The sequence below is a fragment of the Antechinus flavipes genome, chromosome 3 (assembly GCF_016432865.1).
Source record: "Antechinus flavipes isolate AdamAnt ecotype Samford, QLD, Australia chromosome 3, AdamAnt_v2, whole genome shotgun sequence".
Lineage (NCBI taxonomy): Eukaryota > Metazoa > Chordata > Mammalia > Dasyuromorphia > Dasyuridae > Antechinus > Antechinus flavipes.
Genome location: NC_067400.1, coordinates 361,372,776 through 361,393,224, shown reverse-complemented (window position 1 = coordinate 361,393,224; position 20,449 = coordinate 361,372,776). Strand labels below are relative to the sequence as shown.

The 20,449-nt window shown below is 32.3% G+C and overlaps 1 protein-coding gene across 1 annotated transcript in view; it reads left to right on the top strand.

Moving 5' to 3' along the window:
* Positions 1 to 20,449, top strand: part of DARS1 (aspartyl-tRNA synthetase 1) — a 75,791-nt gene that overhangs the window by 44,292 nt on the left and 11,050 nt on the right. The window contains exons 6-10 of the mRNA XM_051985804.1: positions 3,861 to 3,941; positions 4,587 to 4,646; positions 15,277 to 15,388; positions 16,197 to 16,331; positions 19,002 to 19,149. Coding sequence (XP_051841764.1) covers positions 3,861 to 3,941; positions 4,587 to 4,646; positions 15,277 to 15,388; positions 16,197 to 16,331; positions 19,002 to 19,149 — 536 coding nt within the window. The remainder of the gene's footprint in view (positions 1 to 3,860; positions 3,942 to 4,586; positions 4,647 to 15,276; positions 15,389 to 16,196; positions 16,332 to 19,001; positions 19,150 to 20,449) is intronic.

Here is a 20,449-nt window from a genome sequence, read left to right as displayed (position 1 = left end):
TTGAAAATTATCTTTACATGTAATTGGAAAAAAACACTATATTTTTTATCTCTCCCATGATTTTTCTCTTTTGCTCTGATTTTTCTCTCCCAAAGTGATTCATAAAGCAATGTGTGTTAAAAAAAAAAAAAGCCAATAAAATAAAATGCTATTAATGAAACAAAAATGAGGTCATACACTGAAATAAATTTAAGTAAATTATTAATAATGTATGTTTTTAGTAGAGTCAATATGTAATGGTATGAATCTACAGTTTTTCCTTGTCACAGAAAAAAAATAAAGTAAAAATTAGATTTAAAAAAAATTAATATGAAGAAAACATTTTTTATTTTTGCTTTCCCAAGCAGTGATATAGTTTTGTGGATTAATGATTTGTACAATTAGATGAGGTTTAGTTCAGTTTATTGTTTAATTATCCTCTAATTTTTTTGGGAGGAGCAGATAGGTGGCAAAATGAACAGAATGCTGAACCCTAAATCAGGAAAACTCATCTTACTGAGTTCAAGTCTAGCCTCAGACACTAACTAGCTATGTGACTCTAAATAAGTTATTTAACCCAGTTTGCCTCAGTTTTCTCCTCTGTGAATGATTTGGAGAAGGGAATGACAAACCTTTTGAGTTATCTTTGCCAAGAAAATCCAAATCCCAAGTGGAATCACAAAGAGTCGGACATAATTGAAAAATGACTGGATAAGAACAACAGCAATCTTTTTGGATCATTAAATTTTAAAGGGACATAATCATTGATTTCTGTAAAACAAGAAGACTACAAAATTAAAGTAGGGAGTCTTTCAGATGAAAATCATTTTAGAAATAAAATACTTGTTATTAATTAATCCCCACCTCACCTCCTAATGATCCCCAATTTTATTTATGATGATTTGACAGTGGAATGGACTGTATGACCAGAATTCATTATAATGCATTACTCTACCAAATTCTTGTATGCATTTAGAATTAGCTCATCATTTATCTCCTTTTATTCATTTAAATCTCCTTTCTTTTTCTAAATTTATAACTGAATAAACTATAAATTAATCATTGAGATAAAGAAAGGATCTAATGCATAAGTCTACATATCCAGTCCAAGATATCCCACCTTCCCAAAACAATATTATTTGTTATATTTAATGTTTTCAAAACATAAGCTTTTTGTTTTCCATAATGCTTTTATAAAACAATTACAAAATAATATAGTATATTTACATGTTGTAACATTTATATTTATATAGCAAATGTAGGTTTGCCTAACTTACACAATTTCATGGATGTAAGATTTCATCCATATGATACACACTCTACTGATACAGAACACAGTTGCAGGAGAAATGATTTGGTTTCTATGACCATAATCATGCACCTGATAATAAGCCTTTCAGAACTTAGCAAGGCTTAATCCTTATATACCTACCCAGAATATCATCAGTTTTACACTTAGAAAACTTTTTAGCTCTCTAGGTACTGAACTTATCAAAGTTTACAGTGAGTTGATATGATCTTCAAGAAAATCAGATCACTTTAACGTCAGAGTGATGCGCTATAACAAGATATTAGAAAGTGATAAAAGAATGCCTTGTAAAGTTATTGCAAAGCACTTATAAAGCATGAATTTCTATATATTAGACATTTGAAATAAATTATTTCTACTACTGAAAATTCAGTGAAAGTATTTCTATCCACCAGGATACCCCCCCCAAAAAAAAAAAATCAAAAACCTAAATTTAAAAGTTCAGAGGAAACAAAAAGAATCCCATAATAAAACCTGTAGGATAAGAAATCTATACACAGATGAGCAAAATATCAAGAAGCTGAACTACAGGGGGAGAATTAATATTATTTGGTATTACTGAAATATTGTGGGATAGAATTTTGATTGAAATATCTTTTTAGAAGGTTTTATCATTCAGAAGGAACAAGATAGATTAAAAGGATGGAAGAGAGTAACATTGAATAATAACATGATTGTGGAAATAAAGGCATTGAAGAGAACTAGGATATTTGAATTTAAAAACAGAAGCAAAATTGTTATGAAAATATACTACAAAAAAGAAATCGATAAGGAATTTGGAAAATGGATCAAAACCTGGCACAGAATAATGATATAATAGTGATGAAAGACTTCAGTTAATCCAGACATCTGCTGGAATCCTCTACAACAAGTATAGATGCTAATTATTTCATAACTTTGATGATAATTTCATCCTTCCAAAGGTACCAAAACCAACAAGGGGAAATTCTAATATGAATTAAGTCTTTACCTACAAAGAGGAAGTGATGGTAACCTTGGGGGAGAATGACCCTTCCCTTTTCGAAGTTGTGCTAGAGGAGAGAAAAGCCAGCTGTTAGTCTTTGGAAAAACAAATTTGAAAGGATTCAGAAAATGGAGATGAATAAGATCTCAAAGATTAAAATTCAACAGGAATAATTCTGTTTAGGAGCATTAGGGAAACTCAAGATGCAGTTGTGAAGACACAAAAAAAGCTGTTTCAGAAAGGAAGAAAAGAAAATTGTCACACAAGACTGCTGTGTATGCAAACTCAGAGAATTAATCCATCAGCTTAGGTTTTAAAAGAGAATCATGGGTCAGCTAGGTAGCGCAGTAGACAGAGCACCAGCCCTGAAGTCAGGAGGTCCTGAGTTCAAATATGATCTCAGACACTTAACACTTCCTAGCTCTGTGACCCTAGGCAAGTCATTTAACCCCAATTACCTCAGCAAAAAAAAAAAGAGAGAGAGAGAGAATCACTAGGAATGGAATGACTGAGAGGGGCTGAATATAAAATCATGGCATAACTATTTAAGAGTAGTATTAAGAACATTAAAGTGTTATTAGATCAGTTAAAACAAACAGGGAAGGGGAGGACTTGGAGTTTTAAGAGATTTGATATGGGTGTTGTTTTTTGGGGGAAGAATTTGACTTGTTCTGTTTGACTCAGAGGACAGAACTAAAAGCAATAGGACCTGCTTTTAGACCTGATGTAACAAAACACTTCCTAAGAATTATCAATCCAAAAGTGAAGTGGACTGCCTTAGGAGGTTGTAAATTTTTCCCTATCCTCCCTCTCCCCAGTGCCTTAAGGCAAAGGCTTTATAGCTACCTTTTAGGAACATATAGACATTGAAAGCATTCTTATTTGGAGAAGATTGGACTTGGTATTCTGTGATTCCCAAGTTAGGTTTATTTTTAAATTAAAACTGTAACTTTCTAATTCTTTGTGTGTAGATTGAACAGTAGTACTCCATAAGCATACCAGTTATAGAATCCCAGACATTTTGAAGTGTAGATACTTAGACCAGTCTAAACAGTAGAAGAAAAATTTTGTCAGTGTTCTGTTTATTCCTATTATTGAAGTGTCAAAACTGATGGTTCCAAGTTTGGAACAACATACTTCTTTAAATTAATCAGAAGAACTTTTGTTTCACCATGTGTGTTTAAAAAACAAAAAACAGAAATACTTGTGATTAGTTTTTGTTTTTCAAAAAGTAGGTGAACAGTAGAGTGTTTTAAAAAAAAAAAATTGAGAACAGGGTTCTAAAAAAAAAAGGACAATAGCTATTACCTTGTGTAGAACATAAGGTGTAGTAAAGGTAAAATAAAGTATTAAAAAGTGACTTGGGAAAAGCAAATGGAGCAAGAGTGGAAATGAGAATAAAAGAAATACTGTTGTTAAGCTAAATCGGTCCTTAAAAATGATGAATGTATAGCTTAGAGTTGGTATACTTTTCGTTTGATTTCTCCCATTTCAGTTAAAGGTCTATGCAAATAGTGATTTATATTTTACCATCTGTGGACTATTTTCTACATGATGTGCTATGTTATTCTTTCCTTCATTGTATTTCTGGTGTTTTCACAATTTCAGATCTATGTGATTAGTTTGGCTGAACCCCGCCTGCCCTTACAGCTGGAGGATGCAGTTCGACCTGAAGTAGAGGGTGAAGAGGTGAAAAATTTGTCTTTGAAATAACTGACCTTGCCCTGTATTTTTAGTTAGCAACTAAAGCTAGTTTGATTTGCACAGCATTTGAAAGCATAGTATTTTAATATAACATTGAAATCATTTTGTATTTATCTCAATTAAACTTTTTTCATGTTATATGCTATCTTTTCTTAATTTCCTGATGCTACTAGGACTGTTGAAATCAGTGTAGTCTTTGGAACCCAGTTTTCACTGGAGAAAACCTACATTGAAGAAAGGGAAATTCATTATGAATGGCAAATAACTTGATGAAATAGAAAAGAGCCTTTAAGAAAGAAGCAGTAATTCTATGTTCAGTGTCATTTCTCCTTTCTCATGTCTCTTGAATCTTTTCCTTTCTCATTTTTTTTCTGTCCTGTCCCTCTTCATCACTAGCTTTTTCTGGTCCTCCTTCCCAGATATTGCCATCCTTTTGATTAGGGGTCCAATATGTTGAATAAAAAGGGAATTATAACTTAGGAGTCTAGAAATAACAATGTCATCATACTCCCTTTTTCCAGCTCCAGCTCTATACTGATGAAAGAAGTTCTGTTGCTAAAGTATAAAGTATAAATTCTAATAATTCTACTCAATTTTTTTTTAAGAAAAATTTTATTGGTTTATTTTTAGGAAGGAAGAGCTACTGTTAATCAGGATACAAGACTAGATAACCGAGTCATCGATCTTAGGGTAAGACTCATTCTTTTTTTTTTTCTTCATATTGTAAACTTTTATTAATTGGGCAAAGCTATGAGAGAGTCAAGATTGGTGACCCCATCCACTGGGAAATACATAAAAGGTAGATAAAAACATAAGGCACAAATATTTTAGGATAATAGCTGATAAAACATTTAATTATAAATAGATAAGGTAATGCAGCAGTGGCATCATAGAGTATAGAAATATAGGATTTGCAAATTTAGCTTTTGTACCTTTCTTGTTTTTTGGCCAAGGTATATAAAGCTAGACAGAACTAAGCAATGTACATACTTCTTTTTGGTACCTGTTCCAGGAAAATCAAGCAACTATCAGATATTTTCTAATGAACATAACTGATAAGGAATGTCTCTCTGATGCTAAAAGGACTTTCAAGCTATCTACTTGTCTTCTTTTACTGCCAGACTTCAAGAAAGATTGATCTAACTTAACTCTTCTTCACCATTTACACATTCATCAGAACCTCGTAGTGTGACTTCCCCTTTGTCAAACTACTGAAATAGTCTCCAAATTTAGTGACTTATCTTTCAGTCTTTGCCCTACTTTTTCATTTCTTTTCTTTTGGCTTCCCCGATTCAGCTGTCTCACATATTTCTTTTCCTAAATTTTAAATATGACACTCCTATTCGTGGACATCTTATTTTTTAATATACTCTTTCCTCAGCGATCTTACCTACTCTTGATTTCAGGGATCTTTTTTATGTTGATGGCTCCCAATCCCAAATTTACATTCTCAGCCTCTCATTTTCACTTAACTTCCTGCACATTTTCAGTTTATATCTCATCAAATCAATCTTGTACTCCCAGGCATGACACCTTAGAATTGGGAGATCATCTAATCCAATCTAAAACTAAGCTCCTTTCTTATCCCTTTCTTCTCCTTTTACTTCTGATGGTACTGCTGTCTTTCCTTTCAGGCTAATATTGGTTTGGTCTGAATATCTTCTGGGCCTGGAAATTGGTTTTCATTTGATTTTCCCTCTCTTTCAAATTCACATTCAGTCAGTTATCATGTCCTGTTAATTCTACTTCTTCTGTCTCTTAAAAATGTATCTTTCATTCTGACTGTCACCATCCTAGTTAAGGCTTTAATTACCTAGTTCTTAATTAAACTATTTTTATATAGTCCTAACTGGATTTTTTGATTCATCATCTCTCCCTTCTAGTATGTCCTAGTTCCATCATAATCTTTCCAATATACTGTAATGATTACCTCACTTCCTCACTCAAAAACCCTTTTGTTATCTTCCTATTCTCTACAAAATAAGGTAGAAATGCTTATGTTTTGGCATTCAATTTTTTTTGTAATTTAATGCTAATCTACTTTTCCAGATTTATCTTCACATGATTTCTTTAGCATGCTCTATATTTCCATCAAATTAGTTTACTCATGCTTGATATCTTCATATAATCTTTTGCCTAAGTTCATACTGCCATTCATACCTAGGATAGATTCTCCTCCCTACACTCCTACCCCCATCTCAATTAAATTCAATTCCAGCAAACCTTATCATCTCTTTGTCAGAATCCTTCTTTTTGTAATAACTTTGCTAAGGTGTCCCTCTATGAAACCATTCTTCCCTCAGCAAAGTATTTTGATTTTGGAACATTTTTTTTCACTTCCATTCTGAGATATATTATATAGTTTGTGTATAGATTGTAAGTTCCCTTGAGGTCGGAGACAGTGTCTTTCTTTCAGTAGTACCTTCCAACATAGTAAGATTAATAAATGTTTAGATGAATTGAGAATTGAATTAATATTTATAAAGGAAATTGTGTCCCAGTTTTAAAGTGGACAAATTCTAAATTAATGCTAAAAATTATTTTGATATTGACTAAGCTATGAAATAATGGACTCAGTAATTTAATGTGGTGTATAAGTAGTTGATTCGAGTGGTTTTTTGCAGTATTCTCATTGGTATTCTTTTCCCCTTCAGATTGTGCTTTGGTTTGCAAGTGAAAAGTTCAGTGGTTTCATCACTACAGTAAAACCAGTGTCATCTTTCTTTCTTAATAGCCTAACCACATCTTCCTCCTTTTTGAATTTGTTAATGTGTTTCATCATTTATTCTATCTGTTGTTGTTGTTTTTTTTTAATCTTTAAAAATCCTTCCTAATTATTTTCCTTTCCTTCATATTTGCTCTTACACTTAGATTTTGCTCCTATTTGGCTTTTGTCTCTTGCTTTGTTCTTTTCCATTTTACCATTTATGAAAAAAGAGTAATCGTGTGACCAGTTTTTCACTTTGAAAAAATCCAAACCCAGCTTTCATGTATTCTTGCTTTGGGAACCATATACTGTGCTTTGTTCATTCTTTTCTTTGTTTATACTTCAAGGCTCTACATATTATGTAATTCACTTTTTTGAGGTAAACATTTTTACATATTAATATCTTTTCAGTACATATCATTAAACCACTGATGAGTTAAACATCAACTAGTCTTTATAAGCATTGACTTGGAAAGTTGAATATTTTGTAATTAATTAGTAAGGCTATTTTTGACTTGAGTTACCACTATTTTCTAGAATCTTGAAATTCTGGAAAATCTAGGAAGTATATGATTCTGATTGAAGATCTTCCTCAATTGAAAATTTTTGATATTATCTGTTTCCTCTATCCTTAACTTTTCTTCCTTCTTGGCTCTCATCTTCAGTGCACTGACATAAGACTAACCTGGGGAAAATATTAAGATAGATTTTGTGCCACTGTGTTTATCTTTTGCTCTGCAAATTTCATAGAACACATCTAGTTCATGTGTCCAAAGCCACCATGGGACGTTTCTACTTAGAAGATTCCAGATTGATATACTTTTCTTCCTCCAAGCATGTAGAAATGGGGAGAGGAAAAAGGAAGAAGTGTTGAACCTAAGGCAAATAAATTGAATGTACCTTCTTAACTTCAGAACTGGAGCCGTTGCAGAATGACATGGGACCATGTGGGCCATATGGAGAAAGAAATAGGTTTTCACATTCTGGGAGCAGTCTTATTTAGTCAACATGCGTCTATGTAGAGTGATTATTATATAACTCATAATATTCTTGGATCAGTTTACATTTATTAATTAATGTCCCAGTTTTCCTACATCCCCTCCAACATTCGTCATTATCTCTGTCATCTTAGCCAATCTGAGAGGTATGTAGTGGTACCTCATAGTTGTCTTAATTTGCATTTCTTTGATCAATAGGGATTTAGACCATCTTTTTATATGACTAGAGATGGTTTCGTATCTTCATATGAAAATTGTCTGTTTATATCCTTTGACCATTTATCAGTTGGAGAATGGTTTGAATTCTTAAATTTGAGTCCATTATCTATATATTTTAGAAATATGCCTCATAATATTCTAAACATTTGGAGAAGATACAAAAGATAGTGTCCCCACTTTCAAAAAACTTGTGGCTTTGTGGAGTATATAAAATGTAAATTCATGCAGCAATTGAGAATTATGTAAGCCAGCATGTAATCAAGTGGCAAATTTTATTGCATGGAGAAGTGTTACAGATATTAAGAGGAAAGGGAAAGATAGTTATGGATTAGAGTAGCTGAGGAAGGATTGATGAAACAGGTGAGACTTGATCCTAGAAACCAACTCAACCAATAGAAGTTGTGTTTAATGATGCCAGAAAAAAAAACTTGTGTATCAGCATACATTTATATAATGGTCCTATACTTCTATCTATAATCTACTGTTTTCCTTTCATTCTTTAGAATTAGGCATTTGTTGGAATGTTGTAGCATATACCTTTCTGGATTATTTTATGTGACTTCTCTTTTACAATGACATAATAGCAAAAACAAAACAAAACAAACAAACAAAAAAAAAACACTTGGAACACTTTTCTGATAAGATAGCCTTAGTTTATAAAAATATCTCAGGTTCTTGGTACCTTGATATCCAAAAAGGATTTCCCTTTTACTTTGATCTTTAATAGCATCATGTAACACATTTCAGATATTAATTCAAAACTGCTTTTTTTGCTCCTCTTCCACCTCCTTTATTTATGCCTTATAACTTCAAACAATATAGCATCTAATTCAGCATTTAGCTCTAAACTGACAGGAAGTTTTGTGTGACCTTACCAAGCAAAAGCTTTAATAGGTATGGTTAAGATGGCAAACTATAAATATTTTTTCGAACAACAAGCTTCACTCAACATAAAAGTAAAGGGTTGTGGGAAGTACAGTGATTTTAGTAGAACTAGAGTCTGGGTAATAAAGATTAAAATTAGTTTCATTTTCCTGTCTTATTTTAGAGCTTTTGTAAAGTCTTCTGATTTACTCTTTTTTTACATTTTCAAATTCTTTCAGAGGTCCTTGGGGAAATGCATTATACTGAATAGCAAATACTTTCCTTCATTTTTCTTCAGATTTGTCTGTGATTCATTCAGAATACCAATATCATTAATAATTATTTTAATAAATTGCTAGTGAAAGAAAAAGACAAGTATTTTAGAAAATTTGTTGTAAAATAGAAAAATTGTTTCTTGTCTATAAGCAATGGCAGGTATTTTACAGAGCAAATTCAGAGAAAGGGGATATTTGAAGTAAAAAAACAACCTGTCTAACCTCCTAAAAAGTAGAGAAAACTCATTCACTGCTTCCCCTTGTATTCTTCACCTTCGAAACATACTCATTGCTTAATATAAAACTCTCCCTCTTAAGCTTTAAGGAATATATTTCTAATTTAGTTAAGTTAAAAGTGCATTTTTTAACCTTATAACATTCAGAAATTTTTAAATCTTGTTAAAATCTCTAATTTATTTTCTATTTTGTGATGGGATAGTAACTGGAAATTCATTTCCTAAAGTCTTTTTTTAAACATGATACTTTTTGTGCAATGAATAAGTACCCTTTTTTGTATGCCTTTGTTTAGTAAAAAGTTGAACTTTATGTAGATGCGTGAAATTGAGTCTGTAAATTTAATATATAATTGTAGCTATACAATTATAAATTTATTTGCCTTTATATTTGGTAAAAAGTTGAAGTGTGTGTGTGTGTGTGTGTGTGTGTGTGTGTGTGTGTGTGTGTGTGTAAAATTAGGTATCTAAAGTAATTATGCTTCAGTTTGCCAAATAAAAATAAAGATCAGATTCTGGCTTCTTAGCAGCATGATAAAATGACAAATTTTTTAAAAACACTTTGCTTAAGAACATTTTTTTTAAACAAACTTATTTTATACTATAGTATGAAATTGCATTATTTTGTTATTTTAACCATCACATTCTCCAACTATTACGGGGAAAAAAATCAATTGTTTGTCACTTATAATGGGAAAAATGCTTCTGCAAAAAGAATCATATTTTTGTTCTCTGGCTTTTGAGATTTTCTATCTAAAACATTAAAAACTATTTTAAAAATATAATATTTTTAAGCAAAGGTCATGCCACCAACCTACCTTTGCACATTTAGCTTGTACCTTATTTGTTTTCTTTCCCATCAGTCCTTTTTACAAGCAAGAACATGACTTTGCTTTAGGTGAAACGTAAAGGCAAATTTTTTCTTTGTAATATTAATTATCTCATGCTATTAAATTTTTCTGACATTTTCTTTAAGCAATTAGGGTGAGCATCTAAACTTTTAACTAGTGGAATGTCGCAATGTTATCTATTTTATACATAGTGAGTGAATAGTTGTTTTTCTATTTCTCCATTCCTAAACCTCACTTTCATTCGTCTCTATACACTTTTCTTTACACTTCCTTTGAACTTTTTTTGACTAACATTTCTCTTTTTCAGAGTTTATAATATTTTGAATATCCAATTAATTTTTAAGAGAAATTCAATTCAATAAATATTTACATGTAGATAGATATTATACCATTGAGTATGCAAAGACAAGAAATGAAAGCATTCTTTCCATCTAGTGCTTCACATCATGCTAGGAGAATATAACAGATAAATAGTGACATACAATATTATTTGAAGGGGACTGTGTTTCAACAATAGTGAAGATTACTAAGGTTTGAAGGGTCTATTGTGAAAAACATGATAAAAAGAAATCAAACCAAGAAAGAATAAGAAAATTTCCATGTAGTACTAAATAATGAATTTGCAGTGGACCTATCTGGCATTCTGTTTTATTACATCTTCTAGCATTCAGCTCTGCATTAAGATCCTAGAAAGCAGTGGGTGGTGAGACTCAGTGTTGGGGATTGATGAGCATGAACAGTGGGAAGAACAAACTGGGCAACAGTCTATTAAATTGTTTAATACAGGGACAAAACTATAAAGGGAAACGTAAGTGCGAGGCAGGGAAAATTAACCTGGATAAGAAGAGACTAAAGGATGTTTTTAAATAGCATTGAGGCCAGTTGAAATATGAAAATATAGGAGATTGTGATAAGATGGGAAAATTTCAGAATTTAGGAGGTGGGAAGTAGAATTGTAGGTAATGGTGATATCTGGTCATTATTAGTCACTATTAGTGTTTGATGTAGAACAAAGTTGTAGACTACATAAAATGAAAAAGTTGATGGAAAGACCATAGTGTTCAGAAATTCAGTATATGATATATCAAGTTTCCTGAATATGAAAGCAAAGGTGAGATAAATAAGAAAACTAAGAAAACTTTTAAGCCAAGTAATGAACTCCTTGAAAAAAGGAGGAAAATAATGACTTAGAGGCCAGTAGACAATTAACATTGATTCTGACAGTGTTATATAGAGAAGAGAGTAACCTTTGAAGGAAGAAGCTGCCTTATTTGCCTTTATAGTTGGTAGAAAGTGACAAAGGGCGAAAGTTTGGAAGTGGCTATAAAAAAGATGCTCATTCACTTAGTAATAGTTAAGCAGTAAGTTTCTCTGATAAAGGTCTCTGTTCTTAAACATATAGAGAAATGAGTCAAGTTTCTAAAAATAGTCATTTCCCTACTTAATAAATGATCAAAAGATATGAAATTTTCAGATGAAGTAATCAAAACTATAGCCATATGAAAAAATGCTGTCACACTTGATTAGAGAAATGCAAAATAAAACAATACTGAAGTACTGTTTCACCTATTAGATTGGTTTATAGAACAGAAAAGAAAATGGAGAAGGAGATGTGAGGGGAAATGAGACATTAATACATTGTTCGTGGAGTTATAAACTGATTCAGTCATTCTGTAGAGCAATTTGGAACTATGTAAGGGCTGTAAAACCATGCATATACCCTTTGGTCTATCAATACCATTATTAGGTCTATATCCCAGAAAAGATAAAAACAAAAAGGGAAAGGTTCTACATGTACAAAAATATTTGTAGTAGCTTTTTTCTAGTGGCAAAGAATTTGAAATTGAGGGGATATCCATCATTTGGGAAATAGCTAAACAAATTGGGGTGTGTGATTATGATAGAATACAATTATGCTATAAGAAGTGATAAGGAAAATACTCTCAGAAAAACCTGGGAAAACTTACATAAGCCAATATAAGGTGAAATGTATTGTGAACAAAGTATTTGCAATACAGTGATCCAAGACAATTCTGAAGGTGTAATAATGAAAGATGCTATGCATCCCCAGGGAAGGAATTCATAGTATCTAAATACAGATTGAAACATATTCATTCATTTATTCTCTCTCCTTTCCTTCCTCCTTTGTTCTCTCTCTTTCTGTTTCTCTTCTCTCCCTCCCCCTCCTTCTCGCTCTCTCTTTCTCTCTCCCTCACTCCTCTCCCTCTTTATTTTTTTTTTTTGAGTGGTATTGGGGGGTGGGGTCTGTGTTTTCTTTCACAACATGGAAATGTTTTAGATGACTACACAATGTATAACCTATATAATTGTTTGCCTTTTCAATGAGTGGTACTTGGGAGGGAAGAAGGGTAGCATTTGGAACTCAAAGTTTTAAAGATGAATGTTGATAATTGTTTTTTACATGTAAGTGGGGAAAAAATACTAAATGAAAACCAAAAAAGAAATTAAGATGCTTAGCCCTATGGTACCTTAAAAAAATATGCTGTCTCTTCTCCATAGATACTAGAGAAATTGGCAAAGGATAATATCTTTTGGGGAAAAGCCAGATTTTCCTGAGTATAGGAAAATAGAAAGAATATGAGACAAAGATATTTAAGAAAGAAAGGATCTTATTAACAATGAGACAGGGAATCTAAAGAATAGGGTCAGGGTCCAAGACGGATTTGGTGAAGGTGAGCTGAAAAAGAAAGTATTGGGAAAGATTTTGGTTTCAACAAGCAATAACTCTGAATTTCAAGGATTAAAAAATAGAAGGGGGAATTTGCCTGCTTTAGGATTAGTTATATCTGGAAGTCACTAGTTTAGAACAGAGAGCCAGGTCAATGGTGATAACATTTAGGGAGATCCACTTTGAAGGAGATCACTAATGCTTGACAATTTGCATCTGGGACTACCTTCTCACTCTTTTATCCATATCCAGTACAGTGCTTAAGATGGACTGCTTTCAAGCATGGGGACAATGAAATAATAATACAGCTAGGTATACTGTTTGATGAAGGGGCCTCAAGTTCCACTAGATTTGGTTATTTTCTATCCCATAATGCCAGTGAATTCCCAAGCCAGGGAAATAGAGTTGGTGACAGTAGTTGAAGTACCTCCTCTTTCCTCCTTCATGGGAGTGACCAACAACCTTGACCATGAAGGGGCTGTAGAATCTAGGCAATTTAAAGAAGATAGTAATTTCTAAATGGCAATGGAACTCAAGTCATGGAGAATAAAAGCAGTTGTCACTTTAGCCCATAACATCTAGGAGAGCATTGAAAATCCTCAAAATCTGTCACAAGATTTTCTTCATCTTTTAAATATCTGACAGAAAGTAGAATAGTCTAACCACTATATAACTAAAGAAAAGCAGGAAGAAGTTTCTCTGACATTCCCATTATTACTTTTAACTCATAATTTTTGCAGACTGTTGGTTTTATGGAAACACAATTGATGAAATCTCAAAACTAAGAGGAATCATAACTAACTTATTAGAATCACAGGATAGGTAAAAAGGGACTTTAAAGTTTACTATACAGATAAGGAAACTTAATCCCACAAAAATGAAATGACTTGTCCAAGATTATACAGCTTGTGGGATGACTCCAACTCAAGTCTTCTGGCTCCAAATATAGTGTGATTTCCATTGTACCATGATCTTTAGTTCATCTTCTATTTGGCAAGAAGCCAAAATGAATTTATGTATGTTAATTAAATAAAAGAAAGTGTGGCAGTAAAATTCCCACAAATTTTTCATATCTTAAGTTTTTGGTATCTTAGGTTTTGATAAAAATGTTTCTTTTTCAGTGAAGGTGAAACCAGCCTTTTGTTTTAAATGGGTTACTGGGCTTTTTGAATTCAAGGTTATGCAGTTTGTTTTGATTGGATAAAAAGAATGTCACAAAACCACATATAAAGTGAAAACCACAAGTTTCTTGTCTCAAACTGAAAATGCATGTACCTTCAAAATGAACAAGTAAACACTGTGATGAATGACGCAAATCTTTTCAAATTGTTCCTCATTTGTGTGAAAAATTATTAATAAGTGCATTTTAAGCATATCTTTAGAATGTGAATTAACACATGTACATTCAATTTTAAATGGTTACAAAAAATTGTAGCATTAGTAGCATATTTCTATTGAAAGGTAGGAAAACTGCAGTATAGCCCTTCTTCATTAACAGTGTTTGAAAAGCATTTGGAAGATATAAGTTTAGTGTTATAAATGAGGCAATTCTTGAGTTCTTTCTAATGAGATCACAGAAGATTAAAATTTTTCCAGGTTTGCTGCTACACCCCATTCACAATCCAACTGGTCCGGTTGGATTGGTGGTCAAATGTGTGTCTAAAACCTTAAGGTAGACTAAGAAAATTCACTCTCATTAGTCCTAGCAAGTTTTTTGCTGTGAAACTCGCACATTTAAACTACTTGAGCCAAAAACATACACAAGTTCTAATCTAGAAAGCATTGACCTCTTTCACCCTGATTCCATCAGCTGAGTGAATTAATGTCCATTTCAGCATAGAGACATAAGTAAGAAAAGAAGAGCAAAAAAGGAAGGGAAGATTAAATGTTTTTGTTCTTTTTTTTTTTTTTTTAAGTTTGGTAGAGTACAGCTAACAATTACTTTTTTATCATCTTCACTTTTTTTTTTCTTTAAGTATGCAAAACTACTTGGAAGCAAAACAGTTTCCCTTTTGCCTTGACTGCAAAATTATGAATAGCTATGCTTGTAATAGATGGGATGATAATATTCTGGTGATTTTGTTTTTAATATAATATATGAAAACTTTTAAATGAAGGAAGAAAATGTAATTTTTCCAAAGTAAAAGTTTTTATTTCTTAAAAAAAATTTCTAAAAATCCATTCTTCCTGGGCTAGCTATTTACTAAGTAACGCATAGGTAAATAGTACATCCTACTTATTGAGTTAACATTTTCTCCCTTTCCTTAAAATAGAAGCCTTTGTGTGCTTCTAAATTCAACACACTAATTGCCAGTGGATCTTTTATTAATTGTTGAAAATTTTATTACTTTCCTAAAACCTCTTATACTTTGATTTGCCCAGTAATGATTTCTTTTAGCTTTAATCTTATTTTATCAATTTAACAGACAAAATACAATTTAACCATTAAATTGTTTTAAAATTCATTATTTACTTCTCTTACAGACATCAACTAGTCAGGCAATCTTCCGTCTCCAGTCTGGTATCTGCTCCCTTTTCCGTGAAACTCTAATTCACAAAGGGTTTGTAGAAATCCAAACCCCCAAAATCATATCAGGTACTTCTCTAAAATTCCAAAATTGAAATCGCAATACCCAAAGTTGAGGTTGTATAGTGGATAGAGTGCTAGACCTGGAGTCAGGAATACTTGAGTTCAAACCTATCTTGAGACATTTAATAAATTATGGGTACCCTGGGCAAACATTTATACTCTAACTGCCTCTATTTCCTCTCTGTAAAATGGGGACAGTAACACCTACCTCACAAGGTTCATTTGTGATAATAAAAATGAGATGATATTTGTGAGGTTATTTGAAGCCTTAAAAAACATTATAAATGCAAACTTAATATTATTTCATTTTTATGTTATGTTTTTGTGAAACCTATTCTCCATAATATTCTTTGTCATCAAACTATACCAATGTGTTTTCACCAAATTCAACTCATTCCCCTTATTTTAAGAGGCTTTATATAAAGTAGTGAAGCAATACTGTATGATCCACAAAGCAACAAGTTAATTGCATTAAGAACTATTTTCATTCCTTGAGTTTCTTTCAGAACTGGTGTTGTATCCATCTTATTTGTTTAAGTAGATACTATTTCAGAAAATTACTTAATATAGCAAACCAGGAAATCTCAATAAAATTCTCGTGCTTTAATACTTTAATCATGCTTTTTAGATGTTTGCTTAAATGATTGCCTTAGATTAAAAACAAATCCTGATTTTCACATGGATCTGTAAAATTTTTCTTTTACATTTTAAAGGTTAATAATTAAAAATGTAATTGTTTTTCTTTTGAGGCTACATATAATTCCTTAGTTTGGTAATAATTTATTATTTACTATATGAATATTGTACTTTTCAGCTGCCAGTGAAGGAGGAGCCAATGTATTTACTGTATCATATTTTAAAAGCAATGCATACCTGGCGCAGTCTCCACAGCTATATAAACAGATGTGCATTTGTGCCGATTTTGAAAAGGTCTTCTGTATTGGACCAGGTAAAATTTTGACCAGCTTGATTTTACTTGGTTAGCATTGTATGTATTTTTATAGTTTTGAGGTAGTTACATGGCACAGTGTATAAAGTACCAAGCCTGGAGTCAAGTACACTCATCTTCTAGAGTTCAAATCTGACTTTAGACACTTATTCTGTCTTAATAACTTCATGACATTGGGCAAGTTTAACTGTGGACCTCAGTTTCTCATCTGTAAAATGAGCTAAAGAATGAAATGTCAAACTACTCTAGTATCTTTGCCAAGAAAATCTCAAATGGCCTCATAAGAATTGGATACAATTGAAACAACTGGAAGCTCTCCTCTCCCCCCCCCCCAAAAAAAAAAAAAAAAAAAAAAACTTTATAATTTAGAGATGTGTTTAACCAAAGTAATAATATGCTTTGGATGTTAAGAGTCCTGATTAGGACTCTATATTAAACAAAAAGTTTTATAGGCTAAAGATAGGCAGGTAGTGTGAATCCTATCTATAAATTGTCTGCTACTACTACTACATTAGAAATGATAATTGCTGAAATATTATTTTGAGAAGCTACTACACTTCAGTTTACCAGGTTCCAATATAGGTCAGTAAGCATTAAGTGTTTGTGCTCTCAGGTTCACAGTCTACTGAGGAAATGTGACTACACTCTGGGAATAGTGTTAATAAACTAGAGAATGTTTAGCCAAAGATCAGACTGTCCGAGGCCTCGGGATTGTATTTACAAGAGTTAGTTAAAAAGACCAGGAATGTTTAAGCTAAAGAAAAGAAAACATGAAGAAAACATCCTTGTTATCTTTTAAATATTTAAAGGATTCTCATATGGAAGGATTATATTTGTTATGTTTTGTCCTCAGAGGACAGAACTACCAAAAAGAGTTAGGAAATTACAAAGGGATAGGCATAATATAAGAGAAATAGAGCTAACTAAAATAGGTACTTCTCAGAAGAATAAGATTTCCCCTCACTAGATGTTTTAAGGCAAAGACCAGATGGCTATTTGTCAGATACATTGTAGGATAGAACTCTTATTTAAGTATAGCTTGGATTATATAGTCTTTCAGAAATTATTATAGACTGATTATAATTTTAATTGCTTAAAAATATTTTCTTTCTTGGGCAGCTAGGTGAGGCAGTGGATAGAGCACCAGCCCTGAAGTCAAGAGGACCTGAGTTTAAATTTGGCTTCAGACACTTAACACTTCCTAGCTGTGGGATCCTGGGCAAGTCACTTAACTCTGATTGCCTCAGCAAAAAAAGAAAGAAAGATATACTTGCTTTCACATGTTTAATCTATATTGAATTACTTGCTGTCTAGGGAAAGGGAATAATGAGGAGAGGGAGAAAAATTTGGAACACAAGGTTTTGCAAGGGTGAATATTGAAAGCTATCTGTGCGTGTACTTTGAAAAATAAAAGCTATTATTAAAAAATAAATGAATATTTTAGAAAAAGAAATATTTGCTTTCCTAAAAAAACTTAATTATGGGGGGGGGGGGTAGCAAAAATCTCCCATAACTCCCCATTCCCCCCCAAAAAAGGTATTTTGTTATTTGTAAATTATAGAACTATTAGAAACTAATTTCTGAATGAACCAATCAGTAAATGTTAAATGCATAGGCTATATGGACCTACATTCTGCTAATTACAGTAAAATTTAATTAAGATATTAATACCTGATCATTGAGGAACTTAAACTCTAGTTAATGATCATCAGTAATCAGAGTTCTCAGGTATTTTTTTATTTTGTGTGGGTCATGTATGTTGATATTTACCATATTAGAAATTAAAGTATCTTAGTATTAAATAAATATTATTGACCTCAGAGATTCCTAAAAAGGTTCATCAGGCTAAATTTTGAGAACCACTTCTCTGAATAATAGCTATAAGTTGTAAGGTACAGAGAGAGGTGCTTAAGTTAGGAAAGTTAGAAAGAGTCATTTGGGAAGTAAAGATGGTATTTGTTGTTGATGTTGAAGATCAGGTAAGCATGCAATCCAGGTGTAGAGAGAGGATCTCAATCTAATTGGTACAACAGGGTTTTATGTTCAGGTGGTGAGTTGTCTCCCCCTTTGAGTAAATATGGGCAAATGTTTCTCTGGAAGCCCTGTGTTTTTCTGTTAGGTAAAATCATTGCTTCAGAGGTAAGCCCCTAAGTAGGTTAAAGCTTTGGTGGAAGCAATTAGACCTCTCCCCAGATAGAATATATTTACTCTTAGTCATCATGGTTACAGTTTATCATATTCTATGGTCCATATTTAAATTATTAATTTACACAAAAATTTAAATTTTGTAAATATGTTTAAAACTACCAAACAAACTTTAATATATTTTTGTGCTTTAGAAGACACTTCAAGGTCTTACCCTGTCTTTGAGTCATTATGAACATCATTTATTTTTGTACTAATGTTCATTGATCATATCCAGATTTCTAGCTTATGGTAGGCTAGATAAATCAACTTTTATTGAATTAGTTTTCTTATAAGTTTGTAATAAACTTACAATCCAAAGGGAAGTCAAAGTAGATAGCATGTCCTAGCCTCTTCCAACTATAATTCTGTGAAAACAGTCTCACTTGAGTGGCACAAATGGGACAAAATAGATTTTTAAAAGTGTATTGTTTTCCTCAATTTTTGGAGCAGCATTTATAGTGTAATCCTTATTTAACTTTACAGTATTCAGAGCTGAAGATTCTAATACACATAGGCATCTGACAGAGTTTGTTGGTTTGGACATTGAAATGGCTTTTAATTACCATTACCATGAAGTAGTAGATGAAATTGCTGACACATTGGTACAGATATTTAAAGGACTTCAAGAAAGGTAAGAAGTATTTTATAATTCTCTATACCTCCTTAATTACTCATACTTCAAAAAGGAAAGTCTGTTGCATAAGAGATATGTCAGCTATCATTATCAAATAGTATAAATGAAGATTTGATAGTTAAATAGTTAAATATAATCAATGAAGAGGGCCATACTAAAGACCATATTAATCTGAATATAGGCCTCACTTTTGCCTCCAAATCTTTCTCATATAAAACTCTGAATAAGTCTTATTATCATTTTCATTAACCATAGACAAAGCCTAAGCATAGCTGGTCTGTCCTCCCTCCCTGCCCCCCAGCATTATTACCAGCAGTGGTTTGCATTGTGGGGAAGACTGTGTGAGATAAACCCTGATGCTGATGCTTCAAGGAAGGTATATTCCAATTCATTTACCTACCCTGAGGGCTACCTGCATCCAAAATGGGATTATAGATAGCTATCTCATTGCAAAGTCCTTCATCTCTAAATTAATTCTTTCCCCTTCTTTTCCTTCATATCCAAGTGCAAGGGACTTGTAAGAATGGGAGGAGGCAACAAAATTGTTAATGAGTTTTTATGTCTCTATTCTCAGGAGAGCCAGGCAAGTAATTTCAAGGACTCAGAAATGAATTATTGATCTGGGATAGGTATTCCCTTAGCATAGGCACAGATATTTTCCAGCAGTCTTCTGCATTGCCTTATTGTAAAATGATCTCGAGTCCTACTGCTTTTCTCCCAGCCTAGCAAAATACTCAACACATTCTCTTTTTAAGTCTTTTAGAGTTCAGTACTACCATTAATGTCCTTTTTTCCAGCTATAATTAAGAGGCCTTTTATTGAACAGACTTTTTAAATTTAATTTTTTTTTTTACTTTTGCAAGTCACAAATTTGTATTCTGAAATTGTAGAATTGATTCTTCATACATATGAGTATTTTTTTGGATGGGGGCAGTTAGCTTTGGTATCTTTTCCCCTCAATAAACCAGGTTTGAATCAGGCCACAATTAAAGAGCCACTTTTACAAATTAAAAATAATAAGCAAACATTCATTGACTTATAGTGGACATTTAAAATAAAGGCCTGATTTGGTTATCATACATTATTTTTAGATTTCTGTGTCCAAATTTTAAATTGAAAGATCAGGTAATCTACATTAGCCAGCTGACTTATTTTTGGTGGCCAATCGCTGTCTTTTAATATAACATTCATACTTTGAATTTAATATTGAAGAATTTGATTATTGAGACTAGTCATTTGGCGCTAAGCATCTGTGTTTCTGTGAAATTTGTAGTAATCTATTAAGAGATCGTGTAAT